This window comes from Calypte anna, chromosome 1 (genome assembly GCF_003957555.1).
Source record: "Calypte anna isolate BGI_N300 chromosome 1, bCalAnn1_v1.p, whole genome shotgun sequence".
Lineage (NCBI taxonomy): Eukaryota > Metazoa > Chordata > Aves > Apodiformes > Trochilidae > Calypte > Calypte anna.
In genome coordinates this window covers 49965935-49978268 of record NC_044244.1, presented here as the reverse complement: position 1 = coordinate 49978268, position 12334 = coordinate 49965935, and the positions used below count along the sequence as shown (strand labels likewise).

Sequence of the window (12334 nt, the reverse complement as noted above, 5' to 3'; positions counted from 1 at the left end):
AGAAATGTCACAGAGGGAAACAGAGACAAAGAATCCATTCAAGATCTCATAAATCCCAGGGCAGTATTTAGAGAGTCCTGAGAAGAGAGCTGCAGCAGAACCACCTCACCGGGACCTCCCTGTCCTTCCCTCTCCTGCTGCACCTTTCATTGCCAACATCTCTTCCACCATGTCGTTCTCTGAAGCAGAAGTGCAAAGTGCTCGTAGTGCCTGGGAGAAGATGTATGTGGATGCTGAGGACAATGGGACAACTGTGCTGGTCAGGTAAGGGAAGAGCCCATCCTGCTGCTGCCCCAGAGGGTTGATGAAGGAACAGCAAGAAGGATGGAGTTACCACTGAGGAGCACATCTTGATGTTTTTCATGCAGCCCTTGCTGCGACCATTTTGATTTGCTGTGGTTTACCCCACCTCAGGGAGGAAACAGGGAAGAGGAGAAATCCACACAAAGAAAAGTAAAAGGAAAGGGGGAAGTGGGGGGGAAAGGACGAAGAGATGAGAACAGTTTCTTCACCCACTTAAGGTAAAGAAAAGAAAGTATGGTATGAAAGAGAATGGGAACAAAACAGAGGCCCTATTTCCCTCTTTCCCTTTGCCTCTAAACTCTTGTGAAGATTTTTTAACTTGTATGTCTGCAATATTTCTGTTGTGATTTTCCTCTAGCCTTCCCAGTCCAGAGCCCATCTATTTCATTGAATTGTGTCCATCCTCTGGGCTTTCCTCTCTTAGTTTTCACTGTTTTCCTCTCTCTTTCCATAAGACAGAAGTTTCTTCCATTCACCTTTCACATACCCCTCTCAGCTGGGACTTATATATCATCTCCATACACACCGATGCGTCCAAATACTGTTTCTAGTTGTCATAACTTTACCACTCTTTCTGGCTTTCTAGTATTTCACATCTTGTGCCTGGATCAGCTTCAAATAGTATTAGGCACTGCTCCTTCCTTCTGCGGTCCGAGGAGTCACATCCTGAGGAAAGTTAGGTTCAGAAATGTAGCTGTAAAATGTTAGTGGCATCCAGTGGCTTGGCTCCATGAAGTGATTTATTCTACAGAATTTTGTCTTAGTGTCCTACAGCCCCAGACCTGCCTTTAGAGAAGTTCTGGCCTACCCAGCACAAGAGAGACATGGACGTGTTGGGAAAAACACAGTGAAGTGGCACAAAGATGATGAAGGGACTGAGCATCTCTCTCATGAGGAAAGGTAGAGAGAGCTGGGCTTGTTCAGCCTGAGAAGAGAAGGCTTAGGGGCATCAATGTGTATAAAAGGCTGAGGGGAGGGTAGAGAGATGGAGCCAGGTTCTTCTCATTGGTGCCCAGGGTCAGCACTGGAGGCAATGGACACAAATTGAAACACAGGAGGTTCCCTCTGAAGATCAGGATATACTTTTTCACTGTGAGTGCAACAGAGCACAGGTTGCCTAGATAGGTTGTGGAGTCTCCATCCATAGAGATAGTCAAAAGCCATCTGGACATGGTCCTGGGCAACCAGATGGACCCAGGAAGTTTGATCAGATGGCCTCCAGAGGTCCCTTCAAGCCCAACCATTCTGTGACTGTGAGTGTCCCACAGGTGTCTGTTTTGGGGCTGGTCTTGTTCAATATCTTTAGCATTGATGTAGGTGAGGGAATTGAGTGCTTCCCCAGCAAGTTTGCAGATGACATCAAGTTGGGTGGGAGTGTTGATCTGCTTGAGGGCAGGAAGGCTCTGCAGAGGGACCTGGACAGGTTGAATCAATGGGCCAAGGCTAATTGTATGAGGTTTAACAAGGCCAAGTGCCAGGTCCTACATTTTGGTCACAACAACTCCAGGCAATGCTATAGGCTTGGAGAAAAGTGGCTAGAAAGCTGCGTGGGGGAAAACGACCTGGAAGTGCTGGTTGACACCCCACTGTATATGAGGAATATGAGCCTGAAGTGTGCCCCAGCAGCAAAGAAGACAAACAGCATCCTGGCTTGTATCAGAAACAGTGTGGCCAGCAAGAGAAAGGATGTGGTCACCCCTCTGTACCTGGTGGGACACTGGTGGGACCACACCCCAAGCACTGGGTTCAGTTCTGGGCTCTTCACTACAAGAATGACACTGAGGTGCTGGAGTGAGTTCAGAGGACAAACAAGCTGGTGAAGGGTCTGGAGAACAAGTCCTAAGGGATGAGGCTGAGGGAACAGGGATTGTTTTGTATGGAGGAGGCTGAGGGGGAACCTCATTGCTCTCTAAAAGTAACAAGAAGGAAGTTGTAGTGAGGTGACTGTTGGCCTGTTCTGAAGTATATAGTGGCAGGACTAAAGGAAATGGCCTGAAGTTGCACCAGGGGAGGTTTAGACTAGATCTTAAGAGGAATTTCTTTACTGAGAGAATAGTAAGGCACTGGAATGGGCTGCCCAGTGAGGTGGTGGAATCACCATGCCAGGAAGTATTCAAAAACCATGTAGATGAGGCACTTCAGGACATGCTCTAGTAGGATGGTGAATATTTTTTTTTTTTTTTTTTTTGAGGTATTGAGGGTTGGACACAGTGACCTTAGACATTTTTTCCAACAGTGACAATTCCGTGATACCGTGAAATGCAATCTGGAAGTTACTCTTTCAGGGTGAATAATTGATTCACCCAACAGAGTAAATTTGTTTTTCAAGAGCTTGACCAGGAGGACCGAAATTTATATGTTATAAAAAGCAGATCCTTTAGAAGTGGCTTTGAATTATGTTACTTTTGAATAAATGAAATGAGCAGTACCTAGACAGTTTTAACAAAACCAATTGCAGGGCTTCTCCATGAAAACACCCACTCAGAGCACAATGAACCTATCTGCTGTCTGGAACATCTTTGGGAATGTTGGGCTGTCACATGCAACCTATGTGAACGTGCTCCCACTTCTCTGTGAATTGTATCTCCACCTAACACAGAGTCAGAGCTGAGGAGTTCTACTTTAGAAAGTCTTCTACTTTAGAAGCAGTAGAATAAATTCAAGATAGGTAGGTTTTAAGGAAGAACGAGCAGAGGGAAGTGCCCTGTAGAAAAACAAGGGAGGGAACAGGCTGTCATGGGCCCAGAGGCTGTGCACAGATGGGAAAGGTGAAGGAGAACCAAGAAACGCTGGGGGAAGAGGTATCTGTTCTACTTGAGAGAAGGAAAAAGGGCAATAAATGGCATAAAACAAGGCCTGGAATTTGAAGCCATTGATGCCTTGGTCCACAGATTAGGATGTCTCTCATTTCTCAACAGGATGTTTACTGAACACCCAGACACCAAGTCTTACTTCACACACTTCAAAGGCATGGACTCTGCTGAAGAGATGAAACAGTCGGATCAGGTCCGGGGCCACGGCAAGAAGGTTTTCACTGCCATCAATGACATGGTGCAACACCTGGACAACTCCGAGGCTTTTCTTGGGATAGTGAACCCACTGGGCAAGAAACATGCCACCCAGCTGAAGATCGACCCCAAAAACTTTAGGGTGAGCCAGCAGACTTTTCCCAGAGGCTGTAATTGTGATGGAAGGATGTCTTCCCCTTTGAGGGGTAGACCTGACAAAAACAGGCTTTGTGTATGTGTGTATATATATATATATATATGCTTCAGAGAGTGGAGTTGGTGGAAGACAGCAGGAATGAGAGATCTGGCACCTGTTAGGAAAAAGGTTCTGCAGCAGGTGTGATGCAGGCAGGTCTGCTCAGGTGGAAGTTGCGGGACTGCCCAGGAGCTGTAGTGGCTTTTCTCAGTGCAACAGGATTCCCACGCTTGTCATTTAATAACAAGACACAGAAAAGCAGCTTAAGACTGGGCTTCAGCCCTTGATGTCTATGTAACAGGAACCAGGCTTTTCTAGGACAACTGATAAAGCTGTTATGGAGCAAAAATGTCAACAGCATTGCCAACACAACACAAACACAGGTGATATATAACAGACTCAAATTACTTGCCCAAGTCCACCTAAGGTCACTAGCAGAATGCATTTAGAACTATTTTGTCTGCCTAACAGCACAAAACACAGAGAGGCACCTGCTGGCAAAGGTCACTCAGGCACCAGGAAAGTGGTTTTCAAAGTAGTGGATCCAGTTTTCAGTAAGTGGGAACATAAGTAAGGATTTCTGTCCAGAAAGACTTTTTCAGAGTAAAGATGCTCATAAAACAATAAATGTTCCACAGGAATGGAGTTGGCATTTCAAAGAATACCACCCACCTCTGACTGTAATGACAAACAAATCCTCATTGACACAGTACTGGATAGCTGAGGAGCAGCAAAGATTAGGAAAAAACCTCCCAACTCATGTATTCCATAGGTATTCAACATAGGGCTCCTTGTGGCTTTTAAACATTTGGGACAGTTCACTGCCAGGTGGACTGCAGTAGATGGGCCAAGTGAACTGGTCCTATACAGCTGCCTTTATGTGCTGGTTGCAGCAAATGTTAACTAGATACAGGGTAGTTAAAAAAGCAGCAGCAGCAGCAACTGCATTTTTGGGGAATTCTATAACAGACTTGATTTTCCATGGCCTGTTACAAGCTCTGCGTGCTATATGCTGCTAAACTGTTCTTGTATCCCTCTCTGTCCTCCAAGAATTCTGATTAAAAATGTATATATTGTGTTCTTATGCCTCTAAATTGGAGGGAAGTTCACACTGGTTGTTTCTTATCCTATGCTTGTTCAGGTTATCTGTGACATTATCTTGCAACTGATGGAGGAAAAATTTGGTGGAGACTGCAAAGCTTCCTTTGAGAAGGTGACCAATGAAATCTGCACTCACCTGAACAATGTCTACAAAGCAGAGGGTTGGTGAGGATGTGCAACCTCCAGGCTCATCAAGCATCTCACCAGTACTGATTTGCTGCTTTTGGGCCTACAGCCACAGTTGGAAGAATGAAAAATTAAAATAAAAATAATTTTTAAAAAGGCTTATGTAATGTAGGTATAAATATCAATGCTCTCCTTAGCAAACTGAGTTTCTACAGCTAAATAAAACCCACAGATACATCAAAGCCAACCAACAAATCCTGATGTGCTTTGGGAGGGTTCCATTTGCAACTCTCCTTGAAGACTACATTTTAAGATGATGGCCTTAAGCTTGCTCTTCCTGAGAGGAAGACTTGCTCCTTCCAGCAGGACCAGCAGCCCAGAGGGGCACCAGTAGCTCATTATCTCAGCTACCACCTCTCCATCCTCATGAACAGTTGAGCAGGAGACCATTTTGAAGCATCTCCAGGGACTTTGCAGAGGTGTACAGGACTTAGGTCTGAGAAGAACATAAGGAAAGTCCCATTCTGCATGAGTGAGAGGTGTTCCCCAGCCTTGAGAGAGGTTTCTCAGAGCAGCTTTCATGGCAAGGGATGGCAACATTGAATGTGGTCTCCACTGGGTCCCTCTGGGCATGTCCAGCATGTGGATTTCATGGTGTTTCTCCCAACAAATTGCTCTGGCCACATACCCAGAAGAGGGCAATAGGACTGAGCTCCCTGGCTCCTGTGCTACCACAACGCATCCAGCTGAGGGATGTGGCTGCCATGGGATTTCTATGGCACTGCCCTCATCCTGCCCCATTGGATGGCCTGAGCTTCCCTTCAGTGGTAAAAGACACCAGAACTATTCAACCGCTTTTCCTTGTATTCCTTAGACATCATGAAATAATCAAATAACTGTGAATAACCACTAGGCCATTTTACTTTCATGTAACTCAATAAACAGAGAAAGTAGGTGTGTCCTCTCATTTATAGCATGGAAAAGGCACTTACAATGCACAGCAGTGGCAGCCGTAGCTGGTGGTACTGCAAGTGGGTGCCAGAAGACAGCTCAAGCTCCCACCAAGGTACCCATCCCATCGCCTCACCTTGCCTTAGCAGCTAACCTCTCTGCTCATTTCCTCAGGACTGAGCTGAGCCTGTGCTTCAAGCCTCACCTCTCATGGCCCCCTTAATCCTGCTCATGCCCAGTTGGGGCCCACCCTAATCAGGCACAGGTGACCTTAACAGAAGCTCATGCCCACTACCTGGTAATTAGTGGCACCTGGTTGCCTCATTTCACTACAGAACTGTAATGACGTGCTAGGCCTTGCCATAGAAACCCACAGCTGACAGGAGCCTGACAACACTGGCTGATGATTTAAGACTCATGTGCTCCCTTGCTCCTCTGATGGAGAGAAGCATAGCAAAAGCAAAAACAAATCATGTGAAGCAAACCAAACTCAGGCTTAAGTAAATGAGTTATTTTAAAAATACATTTACAAAGGGAAGGACAGATTAAGTTCCAAAAATTTGTATGATGTGAGTGGTTTAGGAGTATATGGCTTTTTTTTTTTTTTTTCAATCTGAGACTTCAAAGGATGGCAGGAAATTTTCCCAACAGACCATAGATCAGTCAGCATGTTAAGACTGAGGATAACTGACCTGAATTCCTAGTTCTCCAGTAGCATCACCACACAATCCTGTCTGACTTCCTTTGGATCTCACTGTTACTCTGCAAAACAGTAATATCCATGTAATTGGGAGGCAAACCATTTATTGGTTATCAAACCAGTAAATTCATGGTGCTATACATACTGTATGCATTCTTAGAGATAAGTTTGAGATAGCTTTGGTGAAGAGAAAACTAAGGAAGATACCATACCAAAAGATAGAAAGAGATTTCCTGAGGAGCACCACTAGTCAGTCAGGCCAAAGCCCTCACATCAAGCTCTATGGTTTTCTTACAGCCTGTGGAACATCAGGAAGGTCTGGGTGAGATAAATAATCTGTCGTGTAGCATGGGTAGTATGAGTTAAATCAGCAAAGTGCTGTGGAGTGGCCTTTGTGTCTGAGCTGAACTAGAACAGAACAAACACATAATAAATACTGAGAAGAGGGAAGAGGAGTGAGAGGGAGCTCATGAAGGGAGCTTATCCTTATCCCTACAGCCAGTAAAATCGAAGTGCTTTGCCAGTCATGCTGCTGGAGAAAAAAAGAGCAACCACACAAATCTTGACCTGGTAAGACAACCAAACACTTTCCTGATTCAAAATATTGCCTAAACACTGTAAAACAATGTATGAACTAAAACTCAATTCATCATCTTTGTTGAATGAAGTCACAACTTCCAACGGAGGCAGCTTTGGGAAAGAACAAGCAATCAGAATCAGCAAACAAGGATCACAGGATTAGAGAAATTGAATGCAAAAAACTGGCTGCTGTAGTGGCAAGGCAGAAGCTTACCCAGAGGAAGATGCATTGGAAATGCATCCCTGTGCAATTAAAAATCAATGTTGGGACAAAATCCAAGAGCCTAGTGGTGCACAACAGCATCACCAAATTCCTCTGAGAGAAGGGCTATGAGCATAGTAAGGCAATTTGAAATAACAGGGACTGTTTTACAGAAGTAGCTAAACCTATTTGCCAATAATTTTCTTTTCAGAGAATCTGAGCCAAGCAGCTTTCCTGCCCCTGTACCTGGAGCATGGGCAGTAGAGAGGCACAGTGAGGCAAGCAAGGGGAAAAGGTAATTTCAGCTATCCTGTTGTCACCCAGAGAGGGGACTAGAGACCTTTAATAGAATTTGGGGAATCTTCCAGAAATTCCTTCTAGCAAGGTCCAGAAGAAAATTCTCCCTTGCACCCACTCCTCCACAGCTAGAAGGCTGTAGCAGGAGGAGCCTTTCTTGCTTCTGAGGCTCGACGAGCTGCTGGTCTCTCCATTGCCTCACACCAGAGTGAGCTCCCCTCTGTGGGTGTGTGTCCCACCTTTATTGGCCCCCTGGTAATAGGGGGCCTGCCCTAACCAGGCACAGGTGGACTCACACCCACTCTTTGGCAACTCGAGGCACCTGGTTTATCTTGTTTCTCTACAGAAGGCTGTTTTTGTTATTGGTGAATGAAGTGAAGGGCTGCTTGAGCTCTCTTGCTGTAGATTGTAGGTATAGATGTAACCCTCAGAGGTGTTGTTTTATGCTGAAAGAGGAGGAGCTTCTTCTAGATACTGTTTAAAACATCTTGTGATAGATTAGGAGGTACAGTCCAGATAAGAACATACTGGGAGCAGCGAAGTTTCTACCTTGTGCTCAGTGTCAGGTCACTTCTGTTAGACATGGAGAGGAGCAGGGAGCCCTGTTGGACCTTGATTTTGCCTTCCTGGTTAAACATAAAGTACCACAAGGTTTGTAATGGCACAGTGCATGATGAGTACGAATTGCTGCTTACCAAAGGTCATATTGAGAAATGACAAGTGAATTATAATTTTTTTATTATAATTTTTTATATTTTTTTTTCTTTTTCATTACAACATAGAATCATGGAATGGTTTGGGTCGGAAGGGACCTTAAATCATGTACCTCCACCCCACCTGTATTTAAAACATGTAAAACATCCTGCTTTAGAGAAAGGTGGTGTTAGAAATCATGCCTTTCTTCTTTACCTTTGCTAAGGCTAACACTGAGGGAATAAGTATTTGTAATTAGAAGGTCACCTAGGCTCAGTTAACCTTACATGCCATACCTGAGTACTTCTGAGTTATGCAGTGGAGTGGGTTTGAGCCAGTTCAGGGTCCTTATATTGGTCAGATTGCACACCATCATTATGAAACAAGCTTAAGACACACAGGAGTGATTTTGCTTTGTTTTTTTCATGTTGTAAGCCAGTAGCATCCTAGACGGAATCACTTGTTTTCTCAGTGGGGAGCAGAAATAGCAGCTTTGTTGTACTGCAAGAATAATTTGTGTACTGGCCACGGAGAGTCCAGGCTTCTGCTTTTGATAACCCTGGAAGTTAGGAGGAGGCACTGCTACCATGTCTCTCAGAGGCAGCAACACAATCACCTCCCCCCTGCACAACCAGCTGGGAGCAGACAGATCAGGGACACACTGATGGTGGTGGTGCTGCTGATCTCCTTCCAGCCTCTCCACTGAGGACACCCAGCTGCTGACCACTGCTGTCAGGCAGAGCAGGCTGATCCTGCCATCACCCTGAAACTCCCCATTAGTACAGGGTTGAAAGCAGAGGCAGAATCTTAGGACAGGGAGGACAGTGGCTGTGAAAGTGACACCTGGATTATGGCCCCACCCTCCATCAAGGCAGTGGTTGCCCTCACCTGCTGGTAACCTCCAGTTCTTCACTCCCATTGCTCTGGTGCAAATCAGTTTGAGCTTAGGTAGATGGCAGTGCTTTAGTAAGTTATGGAAGTTCAGTGTTCCCAGCCCAGTTTTCACCTTCTAGTGATGGAGATGCAGAGGCTTAAGCAGGCCTTGGAGGCTGGTGGTGCTTGATGCCTGATGCTCTGAAAATCTGCAACCCCTCTGAGCCAACACCAGGCAGTTTCTAACTTTTATGCTCACAGTTGAGTATCACCACTAATACTTTACATCAGTCAGCAGTTGCCTGGGAAAGGGCTGTACAGCCACAGCAGCTCCTGCTATGGGCCAGGCTCTTTTTTGGACCTTGTCCATGTTCATCCCTGCTTTATTGCTTGTTGTTTGTCCCAAACTCCCCACTGGTGCTTTCCCTAGGACACTGCTTACCTGCAGTGCTCTGTGCAGCACTACGAAGGGCTTGGGGAAGCAGCTTGGCCAGAGCCAGGAGAGACAAACCATAAGAGAATTTTCCAATTGCCCACATAGACTGTCTATAATGTGCCTAAAAAAAAGGCAAAGTGGGGATAAAGAGGAGAGCCCAAAGTGAAAAACAGTTTTTTCCCTCTTCCCCTGGAATACCCTGCCCAGCCACTTGCTGCTTCCCAGCTTTGCAAGCTGCAGTGAAAGCAGATCTCCAGGTCTTACTGGAATGAATTAAAGAATTCCATCAGCAGTAATGGTGCAAGAATTTATTAAGCAAGTAGAAAAAAAAAAAAAAAAAGAAAAAAAAGAGCAAGAACCACACGGGACTGAGTGAAGATAGCATTAACACTTTTTACAAGCCACTGCATCAGGAGAAATGAACCTCTACTGTTGGCTGAACAAAGGACAACTGTACTGAGCAAGGTGGGATGTGACATGTAGGATGGAGAATAGTAGATTAGGGGGTTTATCAGGTGCTGCAGACCCTCACAGCACAGTGCACACTGCCATCACCTCTGGTCTGTAGCTCGTTCTGCTTTTCTACTTTGTTTAATGCTGACTGCAACTACAATCTGCCTGGATCCCCAGCAGTCATGGAGGAGACAGCACACACATCTCACCCAGTCACCTTCAGAGTGGTAAGAAGAAGTTTTTGTGGTGTTTAAGTTGCCATAGCTAAAATAATTTATTCAGTGGTACCCACCCACGCCCTTAGTTGTCTTGCATTGCCTCCAGGTGTCTTAAATTGCTGTCATTCTTCCTTCAGCTAGATATATAATCCCAAGGGTACCACAAGTCCTCCGTTTGCATTGGCCTAGAGGGCTGGCTCACCTATTTTCTCTCACCACCCTGAAACAGGATGGGAAGTGCTTCAAAGGCAGACTGGTACAAGACAGACTGGACAGCCAGATAGGCTGCAAGGATAGAGTCTGCACTGCAGCAAGAGGGAAAGAAATCCCAGATATACTACCTGACAAAGCAAGAGAACAGATGGACCACCCTCCTCTATCAGCTTAATTGGCAAGCCTGAAGCTGGGCAGTGAGATGTGGCTGCACCAGGCCCAGCACCACATTGCTTGGAAATGTCACCGTCCAATCCCTCCCGCTCCAGCGGGAAAAGCAACTCACCCGCTCAGGAGACGACCTCCTTTCTGGTAATGAGCCATGCTCTAGCTGTTTGCCATCTTGATGTTCTCCTGTTTTACACCCCTCTTGCTAGTTCAGATACGGGAATAATCGTTGCAGGCTCACAACATTCCAAACACTTTAATAAATGAAATAATCTAATTTGTACTCCAGTAAAAATGGCAATGAAGCTATAAGTGCAACAGCAAAATTTCAGAGATGTTCAGCCACAGCATCCTTAGGGTCACTGAGGCACTGAAGTGCACTCCATTCCATTCCCTTCCCATGCTGCACTAAAGCTCCTTACAGGACAGGAAAGGCACTTTCCTCTACGAGGAATGACCTCAAGCACTCAGGCCCTTCGGAGGACCTGCAAGATCTTAGTTAAGCAGCAGCCGTGCAGATCACCAGAGATTACTGCACAGCAGGATCCCCCATGGAATACATCTGTGTCCAACACCGCATCTCCACCTCTCCCCATCTCGTAAGAATCAAGAACTGAGCACACACCTGAAGGGAGAGCAGTGGGGCCAAACAGACTCGGTAGAGAGGAAAATTGTAAATGCAGCCTGGAGAGATGATAGAGTGTGACATGAGACTGCTACACCCATGTCTGCAGGACTTGGGTCAGTCCGGGTTAGTGTGCTGAGTGGCTTCATCTTCTAAACGCTTTTGCCACTGCAGTTATCATCTGGTTCTAGATCAGAATTGAGATTTAGCAATTGCTTAACTGTTTCCTGGAGACTGGGAAATAAAAGACTACAAGAAGTGATGCCCAAACTGTTCCATCAGTGTCTACACTCTTTCCCTTATCTGATGCAGCAGAGATGGGCAAAGATTTTCCCCAGATCCCTTTCATAATTGTTTTAGCCAAGCAAAACTAATTTAAACCCCATTCTTCAGCCACCCAGCAGAAAATGTATAGGTGACAAATACCTCAGTTCCACCCTCCTGGAAATTAAGGTACCTTGGTTCAGATGAAAGGGTGAAAGACCCTTACTGACTCAGGCACAACCAGAGGAGCTCCTTCACTGACAGATGTTCCAGGTCTTTTGCGTCAAAAGAAATGTATTTCATAAATTGCCTAAATACATTCTCTTCCTAACTGCACTCCTGTCTTGATTTCAGACAACAGAAATGTATTCCCACACGTAGTTCAGATTATTTCACCAGATACCAGACTTACCTTCTCTCTGCTTAACACTGGTGTGGTACCTGGCATACTATTAAGCTCACCACCCCACCAAAACCTATAAATAAGGAAAGGTCCAAATCCAATCACTCTTTCCTAGGTAAATTTAAAAGCCATTTGTAAAATTGATGACACATTATCCAGAATTTGCTAGTAAGGAATCTAAGCAGTGTTTTATCACAGTATGAAAATTCTGTTTTATAATACAGAATTTCAAGTTGCTGGCTGCAGGGGGAGACAAGTCCTTAGCATTTTTGGAATATATTTGTTCCAGGAGTGAATAGCAAATAATTTTCCCTGCCACTGGCAACTCTGCTATGCAAAATGCATCTAAAATGGACTTGTTCACCACTTGTCACACCACTAGAATTCCATTAGCAAAGGTGCTATGCTGGATACAAGCCCTTCCTGAGATGCAGAGGTCCCGTTCTAGCTTTCACTGCTGGCCAAATCACTGCTGGATAACCTACTGTGCTAGAATTAGCACCCATGTGTTCTGACCATACTGAA

The 12334-nt window shown here is 45.3% G+C and overlaps 1 protein-coding gene across 1 annotated transcript; it reads left to right on the top strand.

Moving 5' to 3' along the window:
• The first annotated feature begins 169 nt into the window (after positions 1-169).
• Positions 170-4777, top strand: LOC103531447 (cytoglobin-1). The gene is made up of 3 exons (XM_008497094.2): positions 170-264; positions 3222-3453; positions 4649-4777. The coding sequence occupies exons 1-3, from the start codon at positions 170-172 to the stop codon at positions 4775-4777; spliced, it is 456 nt and encodes a 151-aa protein (XP_008495316.1).
• The last annotated feature ends 7557 nt before the right edge of the window (positions 4778-12334 follow it).